The sequence below is a fragment of the Pygocentrus nattereri genome, chromosome 4 (genome assembly GCF_015220715.1).
Source record: "Pygocentrus nattereri isolate fPygNat1 chromosome 4, fPygNat1.pri, whole genome shotgun sequence".
NCBI lineage: Eukaryota > Metazoa > Chordata > Actinopteri > Characiformes > Serrasalmidae > Pygocentrus > Pygocentrus nattereri.
The window spans coordinates 3,790,816-3,812,176 of record NC_051214.1 but is presented as its reverse complement, the minus strand read 5'-3'; the positions used below and the strand labels follow the sequence as shown (position 1 = coordinate 3,812,176).

At 38.9% G+C, this 21,361-nt stretch overlaps 1 protein-coding gene across 9 annotated transcripts in view; it reads right to left on the bottom strand.

The window, feature by feature from the left end:
- LOC108414024 (DNA (cytosine-5)-methyltransferase 3A-like) overlaps positions 1-21,361 on the bottom strand; it is a 131,515-nt gene that overhangs the window by 56,650 nt on the left and 53,504 nt on the right. For 8 of the 9 annotated variants that reach the window (XM_037538069.1, XM_037538066.1, XM_037538073.1 and 5 more), the window contains 2 exons: positions 7,127-7,352; positions 5,664-5,707 (listed from right to left, as the gene is read on the bottom strand). In XM_037538069.1, the coding sequence (XP_037393966.1) occupies positions 5,664-5,707; positions 7,127-7,352 (270 nt within the window). Of the gene's footprint in view, positions 1-5,663; positions 5,708-7,126; positions 7,353-19,453; positions 19,562-21,361 lie in introns of those variants that run through there. The other variant, XM_017686785.2, reaches the window with a different exon arrangement.

The following is a 21,361-nucleotide window of genomic DNA, read 5'->3' as shown; positions in this document are numbered from 1 at the left end:
CCACAATTATTACCGTCAGACTGTAAAACTACACGCTGCAGATTCATACTGGATTAAAATCTCTCCACAATTATTACCGTCAGACTATAAAACTACACACTGCAGATTCATACTGGATTAAAATCACTCCACAATTATTACAGTCAGACTGTAAAACTACACACTGCAGATTCATACTGGATTAAAATCTCTCCACAATTATTACAGTCAGACTGTAAAACTACACACTGCAGATTCATACTGGATTAAAATCTCTCCACAATTATTACCGTCAGACTGTAAAACTACACGCTGCAGATTCATACTGGATTAAAATCACTCCACAATTATTACAGTCAGACTGTAAAACTACACACTGCAGATTCATACTGGATTAAAATCACTCCACAATTATTACCATCAGACTGTAAAACTACACACACTGCAGATTCATACTGGATTAAAATCTCTCCACAATTATTACAGTCAGACTGTAAAACTACACACTGCAGATTCATACTGGATTAAAATCACTCCACAATTATTACAGTCAGACTGTAAAACTACACACTGCAGATTCATACTGGATTAAAATCACTCCACAATTATTACAGTCAGACTGTAAAACTACACACACTGCAGATTCATACTGGATTAAAATCACTCCACAATTATTACAGTCAGACTGTAAAAATACACACACTGCAGATTCATACTGGATTAAAATCACTCCACAATTATTACAGTGTGTAAAACTACACACTGCAGATTCATACTGGATTAAAATCTCTCCACAATTATTACAGTCAGACTGTAAAATTACACACTGCAGATTCATACTGGATTAAAATCACTCCACAATTATTACCATCAGACTGTAAAACTACACACACTGCAGATTCATACTGGATTAAAATCACTCCACAATTATTACAGTCAGACTGTAAAACTACACACTGCAGATTCATACTGGATTAAAATCACTCCACAATTATTACAGTCAGACTGTAAAACTACACACACTGCAGATTCACACTGGATTAAAATCACTCCACAATTATTACCGTCAGACTGTAAAACTACACACTGCAGATTCATACTGGATTAAAATCACTCCACAATTATTACAGTCACACTGTAAAACTACACACGCTGCAGATTCATACTGGATTAAAATCACTCCACAATTATTACCGTCAGACTGCAAAACTACACACACTGCAGATTCATACTGGATTAAAATCTCTCCACAATTATTACAGTCAGACTGTAAAACTACACACTGCAGATTCATACTGGATTAAAATCACTCCACAATTATTACTGTCAGACTGTAAAACTACACACACTGCAGATTCATACTGGATTAAAATCTCTCCACAATTATTACAGTCAGACTGTAAAAATACACACTGCAGATTCATACTGGATTAAAATCACTCCACAATTATTACTGTCAGACTGTAAAAATACACACTGCAGATTCATACTGGATTAAAATCACTCCACAATTATTACCGTCAGACTGTAAAACTACAAACTGCAGATTCATACTGGATTAAAATCACTCCACAATTATTACAGTCAGACTGTAAAACTACACACACTGCAGATTCATACTGGATTAAAATCACTCCACAATTATTACTGTCAGACTGTAAAACTACACACACTGCAGATTCATACTGGATTAAAATCTCTCCACAATTATTACAGTCAGACTGTAAAAATACACACTGCAGATTCATACTGGATTAAAATCACTCCACAATTATTACTGTCAGACTGTAAAAATACACACTGCAGATTCAGACTGGATTAAAATCACTCCACAATTATTACCGTCAGACTGTAAAACTACACACACTGCAGATTCATACTGGATTAAAATCACTCCACAATTACTACAGTCAGACTGTAAAACTACACACTGCAGATTCATACTGGATTAAAATTACTCCACAATTATTACAATCAGACTGTAAAACTACACACTGCAGATTCATACTGGATTAAAATCACTCCACAATTATTACCGTCAGACTGTAAAACTACACACTGCAGATTCATACGGGATTAAAATCACTCCACAATTATTACAGTCAGACTGTAAAACTACACACTGCAGATTCATACTGGATTAAAATCACTCCACAATTATTACAGTCAGACTGTAAAACTACACACACTGCAGATTCATACTGGATTAAAATCACTCCACAATTATTACAGTCAGACTGTAAAACTACACACTGCAGATTCATACTGGATTAAAATCACTCCACAATTATTACCATCAGACTGTAAAACTACACACACTGCAGATTCATACTGGATTAAAATCACTCCACAATTATTACTGTTAGACTGTAAAACTACACGCTGCAGATTCATACTGGATTAAAAACACTCCACAATTATTACCGTCAGACTGTAAAACTACACACACTGCAGATTCATACTGGATTAAAATCACTCCACAATTATTACAGTCAGACTGTAAAACTACACACACTGCAGATTCATACTGGATTAAAATCACTCCACAATTATTACTGTCAGACTGTAAAACTACACACACTGCAGATTCATACTGGATTAAAATCACTCCACAATTATTACAGTCAGACTGTAAAACTACACACACTGCAGATTCATACTGGATTAAAATCACTCCACAATTATTACCATCAGACTGTAAAACTACACACACTGCAGATTCATACTGGATTAAAATCACTCTACAATTATTACAGTCAGACTGTAAAGCTACACACTGCAGATTCATACTGGATTAAAAACACTCCACAATTATTACAGTCAGACTGTAAAACTACACACTGCAGATTCATACTGGATTAAAATCACTCCACAATTATTACAGTCAGACTGTAAAACTACACACACTGCAGATTCATACTGGATTAAAATCGCTCCACAATTATTACCGTCAGACTGTAAAACTACACACACTGCAGATTCATACTGGATTAAAATCGCTCCACAATTATTACAGTCAGACTGTAAAGCTACACACTGCAGATTCATACTGGATTAAAATCACTCCACAATTATTACAGTCAGACTGTAAAACTACACACACTGCAGATTCATACTGGATTAAAATCACTCCATAATTATTACAGTCAGACTGTAAAACTACACACTGCAGATTCATACTGGATTAAAATCACTCCACAATTATTACCGTCAGACTGTAAAACTACACACACTGCAGATTCACACTGGATTAAAATCGCTCCACAATTATTACCGTCAGACTGTAAAACTACACACACTGCAGATTCATACTGGATTAAAATCACTCCACAATTATTACCATCAGACTGTAAAACTACACACACTGCAGATTCATACTGGATTAAAATCACTCCACAATTATTACCGTCAGACTGTAAAACTACACACACTGCAGATTCATACTGGATTAAAATCACTCCACAATTATTACCATCAGACTGTAAAACTACACGCTGCAGATTCATACGGGATTAAAATCACTCCACAATTATTACCGTCAGACTGTAAAACTACACACACTGCAGATTCATACTGGATTAAAATCACTCCACAATTATTACCGTCAGACTGTAAAACTACACACTGCAGATTCATACTGGATTAAAATCACTCCACAATTATTACCATCAGACTGTAAAACTACACACTGCAGATTCATACTGGATTAAAATCACTCCACAATTATTACCGTCAGACTGTAAAACTACACGCTGCAGATTCATACTGGATTAAAATCACTCCACAATTATTACAGTCAGACTGTAAAACTACACACTCTGCAGATTCATACTGGATTAAAATCTCTCCACAATTATTACAGTCAGACTGTAAAACTACACACACTGCAGATTCATACTGGATTAAAATCACTCCACAATTATTACCGTCAGACTGTAAAACTACACACTGCAGATTCATACTGGATTAAAATCACTCCACAATTAATACAGTCAGACTGTAAAACTACACGCACTGCAGATTCATACTGGATTAAAATCACTCCACAATTATTACAGTCAGACTGTAAAACTACACACTGCAGATTCATACTGGATTAAAATCACTCCACAATTATTACAGTCAGACTGTAAAACTACACACACTGCAGATTCATACTGGATTAAAATCGCTCCACAATTATTACAGTCAGACTGTAAAACTACACACACTGCAGATTCATACTGGATTAAAATCACTCCACAATTATTACCGTCAGACTGTAAAACTACACACACTGCAGATTCATACTGGATTAAAATCGCTCCACAATTATTACAGTCAGACTGTAAAGCTACACACTGCAGATTCATACTGGATTAAAATCACTCCATAATTATTACAGTCAGACTGTAAAACTACACACTGCAGATTCATACTGGATTAAAATCACTCCACAATTATTACAGTCAGACTGTAAAACTACACACACTGCAGATTCACACTGGATTAAAATCTCTCCACAATTATTAGTCAGACTGTAAAACTACACACACTGCAGATTCATACTGGATTAAAATCACTCCACAATTATTACTGTCAGACTGTAAAGCTACACACTGCAGATTCATACTGGATTAAAATCACTCCACAATTATTACAGTCAGACTGTAAAACTACACACACTGCAGATTCACACTGGATTAAAATCACTCCACAATTATTACCGTCAGACTATAAAACTACACACAATGCAGATTCATACTGGATTAAAATCACTCCACAATTACTACAGTCAGACTGTAAAACTACACACTGCAGATTCATACTGGATTAAAATCACTCCACAATTACTACTGCCAGATTGTACAAAAGAGAGAAAGTGCAGATTCATACTGGATTCAAATTACAGATTTTTTAGGTAATCACTTAAGAGCATTTTCCCAGATACCCGGAGACATTTTGGTTTTGTTCACACAGCAGATAAAAGTGACCCAAATCCGATTTTTTTTTTCTCCCTCATATTTGACGCAGATGTGTGTCTGTGTGTCAGTGTGAACAGATAAACTCTGAATCTGAATCTGACATTTCCAATTCCGATTTGAGACGCTTTCGTATGCGGTACTGAAATCTGATCCGTATCCAATCTGGGCAGTGCTACTCAGTCTGACCAGCCAAAAGGGAATGCATGCCATTTTTACGTCAGTCCAACTCGACATTCGTCATCATTTCACGCTGCTGAGACTCATAAACATTTAGGCTGATATTTCTGTACCAAAAGATAGAAGAAACTCATCCATCCGCTCCAAGTTCAAATAGGACACAAACCAAAGAGGTGACCGTGGCTGAATAACGTGCACTTGAACACATTCTGAGTGATGAGTCCAGCTGTCAAGCATTGGAGCTTCATAATCACTCCTGCGATGCTGGCAAAGACAAAACTGAAAGCTCCAGGAGCGACAGGCGTTCGCTGGCTGTCATGACTGTTTACCTCCGCCTCGCGAAGCATTGTTCTTTTGTTTAGGAGCTGATCTATTCAGACTGATGTCGCATACAGATCACATTTAAAAGATGTGAACAGCTAAAAAAAAAACTGGATCCGTGCCACTTTTACCTACTGTGTAAACGTAGCCTTTGCCTCTACTGAAAAACTGTGAACAAGACTTCCAGTACAAACATAATGAAGTACAGGGAACAGTGTTTACCTCTCCCCTGCTGGTATCACTACTGCTACCATCATCTTCTATATCTGGAAAGAGAAAGAAAGAGATTAACGTAAAAATACTGTGCAGTGGATGAAAAATCACATGATATTTACATATTCAGAAAGATGTTTAGAAAAATCAAAGAATCTAATCTAACTCAAAGACTTCATAACTCTTTATTATTATCGTTTTAAACTCTAGTACCCAAATTACAGATATTAAGTTAATAAAAACCTACATTACATATGTTACTCATGCAGTTCTAAGACAACAATGTTAATTCTGCACAACAGCTCTGAAGCAGAAGTTTCCTCTATATAGATTCTCCGAGCCTGTGTTTGTACATAATTTGAGCTATCAGCGAAAGCTCACAGAGCAGTTTTGAGAACTTAAGCAGCACGAGTGCAGGAATTTCTTCAAGCTCAACAAGCCATTCAATGAAGTATCTAACTGAGCTAATATGAAACAGATCGATAAAGATCTTTTCTTACTTGGGCTTTGTTCTCAGGTAAGAACAGAATCTACACACACTCAAGAGCACAAAGGTAAGAACAGTTCTGTGCTTTAAGAACCGGTCATGAATCTGACTTCGACTTTTTCTTAGAACCTTTCTCGAGAACACATTTAAGAACAAACTTAGGAACATCTTGGTGAATGAGGCTCATTGTTTTGAGGCAGCTAGTGTGGAACTGTACCTACTGGTTAGTTTCTTGGTTTGTTCGAACAGCAAGAGGTGTCCCTCATGTTAATTATTCAAATGAGGTTTACTGTGATTGGTTATTTCTTTCATAATAAAGTCAAATGACTATTGAACGACTGAATGTCTTCCAGATGCTGCAGGTGTGTTTATATATTAGAGTAGCACAGAAGCAAAGTAACAAGTAACGGGGAATTTTTCCAGGAATTAATAGGTAATCTGCAGAGGCTCACTGATGACATTCCATATAAATAAAAATAACGCATGGCCATGCCTTTTTAAAGTGTGGGAATGAGACCCTAATGTGTGGCCACGACTTAGTAACACGTGGGAATGAGGTAATTAAGTAGTGGCGACAACTTGGCAAGGCGTGGGAACAATATAATGCCTTGCAAAGTTGTGGCCCTGCATTAGGATCTTGCTCCCACACCTTACTAAGTCATGGCCACACATTATTTTTATTTATGCAGGATGTCACCACTGGGGCTTATAATGTATTACATTTTTGAGTCAAAACACCAGCAAATGAGTCCCTTAGTCTAAAACATAGAGAAACTATTCCACGTTTTTCTTTGTATATATCATGAAGAAACTGGCACAAATCATAAAGTTATAAAATGTATAAAAGCTACACGTGGGAACCAAAAAGATATCCTGATATATTTCTTTTGCTGTGTCGACTTCTGTGAGAAAAGCTTTATGGAAAGCATATCCTCTGTGTCTGGAACTGCTCCTCGAACGGTGGAACTAAAGGTCCATGACTCACGTTTTTCTGGGTGCTCGCGTTTCCGGCGCCCACGTTTCTTCCGTGGAGTCGAGGGGGCAGAGTTTTCATTCTGACTGGCCTTGTCTGACCCGTTCTGGTGGGAGGAGTCTGGGGAAGAGTCATGCCCCTGCAAAGCACCCTGGGAAACTCCATTTTCATTTTCACCATTGCACTCCGTCTCCTTCACCCCGACCACGCCCTCCTTGAGAGATTCACAACTGTCCACCTGTGGAAGAAAACGTAAGAATAACGTAACAAAGGAAAGTGAGCATGTGATCATCTCACGTGGATAAATGTACATATTACATAATAGTAGAACTTATTCACGTGTTTCAAACTAATTTTCCTCTTCTTTACTGATTGTTACTGTTCTTTCTGTCTTGTATTCATTTGAACAACAGCTATTGATCCATTTGTAATGCTGGATAAATAGGTTACCAGGTTTTCTACAGGTGCTACATATATACACGGCTGTGTATCAGCTGCACAACTATGAAAATTGACTTCATTCTTCTTTGTAATCTGACACAGTGACAAAAAAGGCAAATAACAGTGGGCCAAATACAGAGCCTTGAGGTACACCACACAGAAAGCCAGGTTTTAAGAAGGATTCTGTGATTTAAGATTAAATGTAGCAGGTTAATCCAGACGTTTAAGTACAGAAACACCACCTATAACAGCATTTATTCCCAGATCATTTACTACTTTCACTAGTGATGCTTTATTGCGACAACTTGTTCTTAAGACAGGAATTTGTTTACTTGTTTTCACCTATGTAAACAATGGTTTTTCAAGTCAAGGTCAGAGATTGGTTTGTAGATGCTCAAAATGAAATATTCTACATTTCATTTCTATAGCAAAGGTTTCACAACTGCTATTTTGTGTGTATCAGGACAAAGAGCAGTTTACAATGCCTGGCAAAATATGTCAAATACTCATTTAAAACATGCTACACAACAAAAGTTTGTAAGACACACCTAAAAAGGTACTTTTATTGTATTTCTTCAAAAGATAATGAATGATGAATGATTTGTTTATTAACGCAAATCTAAAATGTATGAATAAATCCAGCAATGGTTACCAATTGTTAATGAGTTCAGCTCCTGGTGGTTCTCCAGCTGTTTTATTGTAGTGCTAATCAGATCTACCCGATTCCCCCATTCAGATGTCAAAGAATGCATATACATATTACTACATAATACATTAGAATAAGGCAGTACTGCTGGAATATTCTAGAACAACTACAAACTACATATTTTTAAGCAGATTTTTGTGTTGACTGTTGTCAAATAGACCAGTAGCCCATCATTAGGGATATTGCACATATGATACTGTCCTGGAATTTTGCAAGAGAATGCAATAAGCTTTGCAGATGTGTATCTGATTTCTTGTCTTTGAGCACATGAGCGGTGTATGTGTCACCGAGAGAATGGGAATGTGTGGGCGTATTTTTAGAGTGGTGCTGTCCCAATTGCATGCCTGAATGTCAGTAGTATTAGGCCCAATGATAAAGTGCTAAATCAAATTGCTGTTGTCGGAAGAAAACCTCGTATCTCCATTTTTGTCATTGTTTTTAGTGTATGACATAATCTGAAAACACCTGCTGACCTTTACGTTGTATGTAAATGTTATGATGAATGGACTAAAAGAAATGACCCAAAATGACCTGGGAAAAATGTCTGGTTCCATTGACTTACATGAAAAGTAAAGTAGGTTTTTTGCTTCTCCTGTAAAGTTTTGGATTTTTGGAGATTTTTGGAGACATTTTGGACATACAAGGTTTTGTTCCAACAACAGCGAAATATGAAAACTGCAAAGTGTAAATGCACGTAGGCTTCAGATGTTTTAATGTAAACAACGAGTATTATTCAATCTGTATGTCTTATGGAAGTGTTGTGTTCTTTGCCTATTACACTAAGATCTCTCTCTCAAGCAGATGTGGCTCCAGCAGCTATTTTAGCAGATGTGGCACTTACTAAATATAGTAAATATAGACTTTTTTCAAGAAAAATCACAATATTTTCAACAACACCATGTGGAAAAGGTACATAAAAAACAGCTTGCTTGCTCACTCCATCTCATTTTCAACTGTTCTTTGGGTGCATGAAGGAGAAATGGTAATAAAATCAATAAAATCAACAACGATGCTGTTTATCACTTGCAAGTGCGCAAGTGCTGTTCAAAGGTTTTCAGCGACGCTGGACAAAACCACAGAGTTGTGAGCAGTGTCAGCGTCAGGACTGCTGTCTTCGATTGGCATGACAAACTTGCGGGTTGGCTGAAACTTTGAATTTCACTCTCGTAGCTGGTAATAATAATAATGATGATAATAATAATATTAATAATTTATTTTAAAAAGGTTTATTTATTTAGCACCTTCCTCACATTAAAAATGCAGCACAAAGTAAAAACAACTAAGGAAAAAAAGAAAATCAAATAAACAATGACTAAGTTGAAACAGACCAAATTATAAAAAACTACTATCAAAAATTATGAATGCATGAAAAGTTTACAAACGACACTAAATCCAGTTAAACAGGACAAAATGTGCTCTATTTGTAATAAATCATGTAGTGTGAAGTTCTTTAAGTGCTGCCAATACCTACGATAACCTCACAAAAGCATACTGTGGTATAATTTTCACAATATTATTCAACTGATAGTTACAGTATTTGTGAATTTCCCCACTGTGGGACTAATAAAGGATTATCTTATCTTATTTATGTAAGGTGACATGTGCTTAGTTTCATTCTTTGAATAAGTCACTTTCTTGCATCCACTCCATATGCAGCAGTGATGGTCTTAGTAAAGGTTTTGCTTTGACAAACTTTTGTCTCATGCCGAGGTCGAAACACTTCTGTTTCTGTTTCTGTTGTATGCATAATTATGCAAAATTACTGCCGCTGCCTTAGAATTGTATGAAATGTCATGAAGTTTACATTACAAAGTTCTGCAGAGGGCTTTTAATTTGAAACGACGGTTACAGAATATGGACAGAGAGATAACGAGCTGCTCCGCTCGACAACTAATCAACTGTAATTGAATTACAGTTGCAGTAATGTTCGAGTCCTCCTGCCCAAAACGTGTTTGCTGCAGAAAAAAAACAAAACATACAGGCGAGTTTTCTTTCCTTTTCTAGTGAAATACATCCTTCTGCTTACTAAAATTAAAGGAAAGTTCTGGGCGAGTGTTTAGAAACTATTTGAACTTTTTAGCCATTTAGTTGAGGAATCACTCACAGGTGTGCTCTGGTGTTTTGCAGTCCTGTTCTTGATATAATGAATGAAATAGGAAGTGGCCAGACTCCTTAGATACTGGCTCTGGCTGAGTGGCCAAAGTGTCGAACGAAGTGGTCACCAGTGGAGCGGACTATTCGGACAGTTTTAGCAAGCTGTAGTCAGAGAACTGGCTAACTTACACTGTGAGGAGGTTGGATTGACCTTTGCAATGTTATTAAGTTCAGTTTTGGTCTTGACCAAAGTCAAAAGTAGAAGTTTGAATATGTCACATATTTTGCAAGTTCACATGTTAGAAGCTGTGTGTTGAGATGTTTGTCTGATGCTTAACAGCCTCATTAACACACGCCTTAGTTGTACGATCCAATGTTACTGGGCCTCATCATTTACAAATGAAGCCCTGCTCATCAGTGTTGGTATCATAGGGTTTTTTTTTTTAAACAATATTTGTAACGCACACACACTTCTGTAGTAAAGGAGTCCTGCATTATTCATAATCGAAGCTGTGTGGTATTACTTCCAAGGCCCAATGTAGTGCACAAAACCACATACATTAACCACACACGTCTGTCAGAAGACTTTCACCGTCATTCACGTTAACTCGTCATTACTCACCCTCCCTGCACCTCCCTCTCGATTCTTCACTCTGAAAAAGAGTGGGCTTCAAATGGTCCCTTTACCAAAGCTACAGCTGGACTCCAGGCCTGCACCCACCCTGAACTCTAATGTCCGTAATTAATCGAGATAAACACACATATTTATAGGATGTAAACATCTTTTCCCATTATCCAGATTCTGCTGCTGGGGCGATGGCAAAAGCTATCCTGTGACTGATGAAGAGGATCAACATTGGAGTTTTAAGGGTAAGTCAGTGCCTCAGTAATGGTACTTACGTGATGTACTTCAGCAGCACTTTGGAAGATTTGTACTTTACTAGAATAGTGTTGCATAAATGTTGGATAAAAGTACTTTTACCCTCAATGAGGAAAAAATATACTTTTACGTTTTCACTTAGATCTCACTACAGATCTCAGCACTTGTTATAAACCTCAAAAGAGATTTTCTGCTTTTTCTCATCCGTCTGTCTTTACTAAGACAACCAACTATGCTGATTTTCTTTTTTTGTGCATCCACGTTAGACTTTTATATATTTGAGATGATTTAAACATGGACACTTTCTCACGTTCCCTCCATTTTTGGCTGTATACTTTCACTTGAGCACATTTTGGTACAGCACCTATACTTTTACTGAAGTGTTGTTTTTATTGTACTTTTTTCTACCTCTAGAGTTTCTTCAGTACTTTCTTCAGCACGTATATGTACACGCATCCACATCATCACTGTCATAAGAGAACTAAATATGTTCACTTGTTTCTACACCATTTGGAAACCCAGCAGCTTCCAATTATAATGAGAAAACATTTAATAACGAATAGACCAACAGAAACGATAAAATAATGCACTTTATTTACTAAGTTTAAGTTACATTTAGGCCTAAAGTTAAGAATCTTTTCTCCTTTTCCAATGAAAATAGACACTTGGATTTCTTGTGACATACAGTAATCAAAATAATCTAATGCATTATTTATTATCTTGTATTAAACTATATTTAAAAGGCTATTTAATAAAGCAATAAGCATTTTTTACACAGAAAACCTGAATACTATAATAAATACAACTAACATTAATGCAAAGAGTTATTTTATATACAACTGAATGTCAAAGTGGGTTGCTAGGTACTTGTTAGGACTGTAAGAACCGATGACAGTTATAAATTGATAACAATTCCAATTTATACTCCCAGAGTATAAATTGAAGATAATTCCACAGTCTAATACATTCTCAGGCTCTTATGCATAACACTGAACAACCACAGACCCTACAAAGTAAGGATGCCTATAAAAAGATAATAAAACACTTCCATCTTACAGCTGTCTGACATCTTATTAAGCAATGGCAGTTAAGGGGAACTGTGAAACGTAAGGCAAATTCTGGAGGACCAAGAAAATTCTCTGATAGAACTGCATGTATGCTGGCCAGAAAGGCAAAGCAAAACCCCCACATGACAGCAAAAGACCTGCAGGAAGGTTCAGATGATGCACCGTTTTACTGGGCAATGTTGTTGCAAGAACCCAATCTGAATAGAAGAGTCATCAGAAGCTAAATTTAACCCCATCACCAAAGCCAACATCTAAAGTGCGCAAAATAACATCTCTATAAGCCAGAGGCGTTCTGAAAACAAGTGCTGTAGACTGAAGAAGTAAAAATGAAACTGCATTTGACGAAAAGAACAATGTGCCACTGTTGCATGGGGGTGGATCTGTTATGCTTCAGGGTTGTGTGGCAGCCAGTTGCATGGGACACACTTCAAAGGTAGATGGAAAAATAGATTCTACTAAATGTCAGCAAATTCTGCAAGTAAATGTAACTCAATACGTCAAGAAACTGAAGCTGGCTTCTACAACAGGACAATGATCCTAAACACACCTCAAAATCATCCGCTAACTCCTGCAAGAAGTGCACGCGAGAGCTTTCGCAAAGGCCCCGCAGTACCCTGACTGAAAAATTGTGGGTACACACTTAAAAAAAGGTTGTTCTTTAAGGCAAGGGTTCTATATAGAACCATGAGCTCTATATAAAACAATTCCAGGCTTAAATGTTTTTCGGCATGGTGAAATGGTTCTTCAGATTGATGGAGAACGTGTTGTATATGGTCCTACATAGAACATTTAGAAAATTGTTCTATAGCCAAAAAGGTTCTTCTGTTGTCACAAGCTCGACATTGTAACAATAAAAGAACTTTTGTTGCTATATAGGACCAACAATTTCACCATACAAAGAAACAGCATGGAACAACCATTTTAAGCATGAATTTCTTTATGGGTTCTTTAGTAAGCACAGTAGTTCTATATAGAACCTAAACACTCACAGAACAACTTACATGCATCATGAAATGGTTCCTCAGATCGATGGAGAATGTGCTGTATATGGTTTTGTACAGAACCTGTTTGAAAATGGATCTATATGGGTTCTTCCGTTGTTACAAGCTTGACATCATAACAATAGAACATTTCTTGGTGCTCTATTGAGCCATACACAACACATTCTCCATCAATCTGACGAACCGTTTCACCATGCAAACAGTTTTTTGAGTGTTTGTGGTTCTACACAGAACCAGTGTCTTTACCAAAGAACCTGTGAAGAGCTATTCGTAGAATTTATAAGTATTTAGCACAGTAAACCTACTCCTTGTAAACTATTACAGCCATAAAAATACTAATATAAAAACAGACGACAGGCTTTCAATTAACATTACGGCATTAACATCCTGCTAATTGGGGGCTACCAGTTTTCAGTCACTGCTGGTCAAGTTAGGACTTCTGTTCAACTGGTGTCTTTAATGATACACTTTTATAACCGCACCCACCCACCTGAGCACTTTGCTCCGTACTTCAAACAGAAAATCTTAAATATTATCTTTGCCCCCCGGTGCGTGAATGTGTCTGGAGACTTTATCAGGGGGCTGTAAAACTCTTCCGCACTCCAGAGGAGCGAGGCTGCGGTGTGTTTTACTGCCGTCTGTGTGCAGCCAGTTAATGGATACTACTACTGAATAACACACACACACACACACACACACACACACACACACACACACACACACACACTCATGCGCAAAATCACACAAACAGAAACACACACATACACACTCTTAATGGCTCGCTGGTGTATCATTAGTAAGAACAGAGACTGTGTAGGTTACCCAGTTGAAAGTCAAAGACCCCCCCACCCCAACATTACCCCCTCACACACACAAAGCAAGTCATTTGCAGGCAGTATAGTTAACGGACAAAAACATCCAGACTCGTTACAGAGTTATAGTCCAACGCAAGTTGGAGCGCAGCTGGTGTAATTACACGTTTTGTTGAGTTTTCAAGTGAAAATGAGTGAACATCCTCTACACCCTGCCCAAAATGCTATACTGTCAATTGAAATGATCTGAAATCTAGTCGATGCAACCAATATTTCCCATTTTGAGATGGCTGTGTGCCCATTACAAGATTATTTAGCTGATTTCTAGACATTTCTGTACATTGTTTTGGGTCATTTTATGATGTAAAATGATCTCACTCTACTGGCTCGCGGTGTTGCTGGTTTCAAGCACATTTCCTAAAACAAGCAAAACTGCCAGTACAGTGAGATCATTTTACTTGATAAAGTAATAAAATACAAGAAAAATAAAGAACTAAATAATAAGAATAAAGAAAGAAAGAAATAAGCTAAATAATCCCAACAGATTTATTGATTACATTTAAGATTCTTTTACTTGACATGACACCACGTTTAGTGGCACTTTCAAATTATTAAATGTTCTACGACTTTGACACAGGCTACATTTTACGCTTTATTTTTCTCTGATACGTTAAACTCAGCCCGCGAACAGTAATTGTGCATTAAAATGGACAGTAGTCTGTTCCCTGTGAAGGATGTTCTCACTTATTTACACTTAGAATATCAACAAAAACGTTATTTGTCTAAGGCCGCCCAAACATTTGCAAAGAAATGCCTCTATGACATTGTTCAATTTCACTAGCACCCCTATGGGACTCTAGTAGTATGTTAGGGCTAAGCTGCCGGAAATTCCCTTTTTTTTGGCCGTTCTAGATTAAACACGCATATTTTGAGCCTGTATCGGTCAGTGCCGTATCTAGAACTCCTAGAAAGCGTGACTTTTCTTCTCACAAGCCTGATTCCAAGTCAAAATGGGTAGATTTCTCTATCAGCTCCTAATTACATCAATGGTTAATCTAACACGGAAGGCCTCCAGTCCAGCTCCTAAAGTCCTAACCGATCGGAGAGCTCGCTCAGCTGTATCTACACAAACATGGGAAAAAATCCTGATTGGACAGTCTTCAGTTGGGCGTTTCAAGGTGTTAACCCTTTCAAATGAAACTTAGCAATGGAATAAGAGTTTTACTACAACACTTGTAGTGGAAAATACAAATAAAAATAAGAATATAAAATGAACTAAATGGTACAGGCAGGTACTTCTATTCTCAGAAATCGTTAGGCCTTCTCTGAAGTCCCAGAAGGCCCCAGTGGTTCCCCACTCACTTTAAACAAGGCTTTAAAAGCGGGTGAACTTTATGCAAATCTGATTAGAAAAAGGAACTACACCAGACTAAGGTCTGCTTTCAGTCTGCATTCATGCAGAGCTAGAGTAGAGTGTCTTTGTACCTTGTTGTTAGTGTTATTAATTATTATTATTTTGTGTACTATTACTTTAAGCAGCTTTTCACGTGGCTGCATTTGTACTCTACACACCTCCTGCATGCATCCTGTTAGTCGGCCCAGCCAAGGCTGGAACTGAGAGTTTGGAGGAGAAACTTCCTGACCCAAAACAGAAAGAACGAATTACGTCTTCTGTCTCGGTTTCGTCTCCCTCGTCTACGTGTATCGCCACATTTCATCACACGTAATGACTCAGTCCGGCAGGTAGCGGCTATGTGTAACGTTTTCCATCCAATTAAGCGCTGTATGACAGGAAAACAGCATCACAGCATCACAGCATCGTTTCCAGGATCATTATCATTACTGACAATGTGGCCTGTTCACAGCAAAGAGATCACCTGGTCTTATATCCGTATGCCTGTTATTTTGACCAGGGTGCTTTGCTTTTGTTGGATGGAGTAAATGCCTTAACTCATCCCAACATTCAGAGACGCTCAGGTCTGAAATGGCTTAACTTTGGGCTTATTTGACTGCAACATCCCGTAACATCAGTCTGGCAAATGATATCACGATATCGGTTAAGACACAATATATGGTGCAGCCCTAATGTGCGTACACACACGGTTCTTCAAGAGCTCTTTAGTAAAGACAGTGGTTCTATATAGAACCACGGACACTCAAAGAACCATTTTCCTGCTTCATGGTGAAATGGTTCTTCAGATTGATGGGGAATGTGTTGGATATGGTTCTATATGGCACCAAAAATGGCTCATCTATCGTTATGATGTCAAGCTTGTAACAACAGAAGAACCCTCTTTTCAAACAGTTTCTATATAGAACCATATATGATGCATCCTCTATTAATCTGAAGAACCATTTCATGATGCAAGCGTGCAAATGGTTCTTTGAGTGTTCATGGTTCTGTACAGAACCACTGTCATTACTAAAGAACCTACAAGTTCTTAAGAGTGGCTATAAAACCATGTCATGCTTAAATGGTTCTTAGCATGGTGAAATGGTTCTTCAGATTGATGCTGTCTGTGGTTCTGTTTAGCACCAAAAAGAGCTCTGCTATTGTTACGGTGCCAAGCTTGTAACAATGAAAGGATCCTTTTTGGTGCTACACAGAATCATGTTCAAAAAGGTTCTATATAAACCATATAGAACACATCCTCTGAAGAACCATTTCATAATGCAAGCATTTAAATCGGCCTTTGAGTGTTCAGGTTCTATACCATCCTATTAAAGGATCCTTTTGGTGCTATATAGAACCTTTTCTAAAACGTATACAGAAGTCATGGTTCTAGACAGAACAATTGCCTTTACTGAAGTCATGAACATTAATGCAGTGCATTATGGGTATCCCCTATTCTCTAGGGTACAAACTACAGTAGGATCCTCAAGGGTTCTTAAGTAAACACTCAAAGAACCATCGGCATGATTGAAGGGTTCTTCACATCATGAAGGAAAATGGTTCTATATAGACCCATAAACCTATTCTCTAGGGTATAAACTACACTGCCAATATGGTTCTTCCAGGGTTCTGAAGGGTTCTTCACATCATGAAGGAAAATGGTTTATATAGAACCATCAACCTATTCTCTAGGGTATAAACTACACTGCCAATATGGTTCTTCCGGGGTTGTTAAGTAAAGTCGAACACTCAAAGAACCATTGGCATGATTTAAGGGTTCTTCGCATCACGAAGGAAAAAGGTCCTATAAAGAAACATGAACACTTAATGAACCCTTTACATGATTGAAGCGTTCTTCAGATTGATGGAGCGTGTGCTGTAGATGGTTTTATATACAGAAACCTTTTTGAAAAGGGTTCTACATACCACCAAAAAGGGTTCTTCTATTGTAACCATGTCAACCCTTTTTGGTAAAAATGGAACACATTCTCCATCAATCTGAGGAACCCTTTAACCATGAAAATGGTTCTTTGAGTGTTTGTGGTTCTATATAGAACCATTTTCCTTACTAAAGACCCCTTGAAGAAGCATCTTTTGTAGGCTGCAGCTGGATGTTGAAGAGCGCATATGGTAATTCACGATAACAGAAATCGCTGCAGGTATTATTGTCCTATTTAAGCGGTAAAGTACCACTGACCACTGCGGAAAAGCTGTGAAGCAGTAAAGCGTTTAAGTGCAGCAACTGAAAACGAAACTTTTTTTTTTGGTCAAACTTTTAATCAGCAGGCTAATGAAGCGACACTCCGAGTTTCAAAAGACTGCAAGACGTCCCCTGATGTTTCACCGAAGACAACCGAAAGCACAGACTCTGGGCTGATCGGGTTCTCAGGGTGGTCTGACTCTGCAAGGTGACAGACGAAGCAGAAAGAGCTCCACTTTTCACCTAATCTTAGTGACAACCGACAGTGTGGGAGGAAGCAGCGGCCTAGCCGGCGATAGTGAGATCAGTGATAACAATCCTCACAGTCAGCATTCAGTGTGAGAACAGCCTGCTGAGCTGGTCAGGCTGGTCACTAGAAGAGCAGCAAACCAGTTTATGGCGTGGACGTCGAAGTGGCGGCTTCTTTTATCCAGATTTGTCAGGAGTGTGAATCTTCAAACTCAACAGCGCAGTGCATTACGGTTACACCCTGTTCGCTAGAGTATAAACTGCATTACAAAGATGATTCAATGGTTCTTGTAAACTGTTCTGTGCATCATGAAAGTGTTCTTCAGAATGACGGAGAACGTGTTGTATACAGCTCGAAATTTTCACAAAAAAGGGTTCTACAGCGCACAGAAAAAGGGTTCTTGGTGTAGTGTGGAATCATACACAGCACATTCTCGATCAATCTGAAGAACGCTTTCATGATGCAAAGAACCTTTTAATCATGCAAGTGGTTCTTTGAATGCTCATGGTTCTATATAGAACCATATTCTTTGCTAAAGAACCGTCTATTTTAAGAGCGGAACAGAAGAACTCAAACACAAGGCTGACTTCAGCTTCGAAACTTTTTAGTGTTTCAGTATCAGGAAACCAGCTGGAGTGACTATAAACACTAATCAGTCCATCCGTCTCCAGATTATCGATGTTCGTCTTAAATCTCTCTCTTTGCCGTTTCGTAGCTACTAGCTGGGTGAGACTGTCGTCTGTGTTGCTATGGTGACCAGCCATGCGCTGATGTTCAGGATTAAAGGGTGAATCAGCAGTTCTACATTAACTCCAGCGTTTAAGACCATTTACTGTTAAACTGAGTTGAAGGATCAGCAGAGCTTTATTTTACTGTAGTGGAGGATTATTTCATTATTACCTACTGATCTGATTCAGCTGTGGAGCCGCAACAGGGCAGTAAAAGAGCCGCATGCAGAACTGAAATGACACCCTGCTTGGAATAGTGTAGTGGGTACCACTGCTGCTCTCTATGTGTCAGACTGGGGTTCGATTCCCTGGGCAAGCAAGCCACACTATACTAATACATAATAAGAGTCCCTGGGCAAGACTCCCAAAGCTACCTCTGCAAGATGAGAAGACTGTGGATGAGAGTGTCTTTAACTGTACAAATGCAGCTCCTTAAAATCCGTCCATGTTCACACAAAGTGATGAAGCTCCTGGAGGAAAGGTGACACTTTTTTATCCCTTAAAAACTTAATTTTTCAAACTGGGGAAACCAGTTTTTGCTGCTTTGTCTGCCTCCCAACAGATCGTCGAAGCTACGCAGACAGTTTTGTAACTCACATCGACTCGGGCACCATGAGGCTCGACCGCCTGAGGTACCGAAGCATCACACTAGTCTAGGTGAGGGCTACTTCCTGTTAGCCGGGTCTTAACATCTTTACCAGACCTTCCACCGCGGTCGACGTAGGAAAGCGTCATTCTAAGGACAAAAATCAGCAAAGTCGACTTACCATGTTCTCAGGCCCTGCGCACACGTTTCGCCCACGAAGCGTATCTGGGTGTTTTCTCAGTTTTCTCTGAATCTCTCTCTCTCACTGCCCTCTCTCTCTCTCTCTGTCTGTCTGTCTCTCTTCTCTTCCGGCTCGCTCATGCTGCCACAGCTTCCTGTTTCTTTAATTCGGTGCTCCCACAGATGCTGAGACACACACAGGCTAAAAATGGGACCCCTACTAGGTTCTAGATAGACACGTTTTTCGAGGCTTCGGCATCTGTTTATGAACGACCATGATGTCACCTAATCAATCCCCTCACCGGGTGAGATCAGGTGCAGAACGTAACGTGGGGAATGTTTGATTCATTCATAGAAAGCCTGAAGAAAATTGCAATCGTTTGTTGTAATGAATGCAATTTTTCTATGAGATTGGGTTGGACATTTGCAATTCGTTAACGATTGTGCATAATTTACACCAGAGTTCCTCAACCCTGGCCCACGTTCTAGTGCTCCCAACACACGATTCCAATGAATCAGCTCATCAACAGCCCAATATTAAGTTAGAGTGGCTGCGTTAGAGCAGGAAAAGGGCCGCCAGGACGGCTGACTTACGTCACATTATTACAAACTGCTTTCCTCAAACTGATTCAACTTGGCACTAAGAATGGCCCTAATGGAGTCCTGCTAGATTTTTACATTTCCAGTATGCTTAAGCAGCTTTCACACACTACATCTCCGAAAGTATCCAGACAGCCCTTCTGCTTAGTGCACATGTGTCAAGCTCCAGGTCCTGGCGGGCGATTTCAGAACCTCATGAAACACACCTGATTTAGCTCATCAGCTAATTAACAAGGCTTTCATGGACTGAATTCAGGGTAAACAGATCTCTGCAGCACTTTGGCCCAGAAGGTCCCCAGTTTGACATGCCTGGTTTAGTGAAATCAGCTTCTGTAAGGTCACTCACTGCTGACACAAGCACAGTTTGCACAGAGAGATTCACTCGAAAGAGGCCCTGAATCTTCTGTAATAACTCTCTCTAGGATGAGTCAATCGGGACCAAACAACTTGCAATGAGCTACTCAGTAAATTGATCTTTGAACAAGCCGGGATGCCCCTGCGTCGGAGCGATGACGTAAGTGCAAGACAGCTGTCGCAACGGTTTAACCTCTACTTGCAACTTCTGGGTGCAGACTCCCGTACCCCTTCATGTGTCTGGCACAAACTGGAGATCACTTCCAGCATCGCATATAATGCAATCAATTACACATTCGTCAAGTTATGTAGCACATACAGCAGCATATTTGGGGCCTCTTTCTAGTGAATCTCCCTGTATAATCTCCTTAGAGCAGCAGCACATGAGCCTAAGGTCTACAAGGTCACACAGCGCCCTACCATTGGGCTATTACACCTATCACCTATCACAGAGAGGAAACGCTTAGCTAGCTCTGAGACCCTCCTGATGCCGCGTTTCAGTTGCAAATACATCACAGCATGTAAGAAAATATATGTGCTATAATTTCCCATTCATTTAGGCTTTAATGGGGAATTACATCATTTTTTCTCATTTCAAAAGGTAGAACCACAGTTATTGTGGTGGAACGGCGCACCGTTCTAAACAAACTCTCTGAGGCAGAAGTCGGTAATCACAGTGGTGGTGACAGGAACCAGACGTCCAGCTCTAAAAGGCCCCTCACAGAAAGTGAATACTGTGGCATCGTGGCGTAGAAGAACCATAAGAGGCCATGACTTTTACTCAGAGCAAGGCACAGAAAGCCCCTGCCAACCAGCCTGTATGCCAGAAAGGCCTTTCTCTTCAGAGTGACCTCTTCCCACACACCAACCTCACTTCTCACAATTATAATCAAACACAGTAACACACAAACGTCTGAGTCCGTCTTAACCCAATAAACAACAATTAACAACAAAT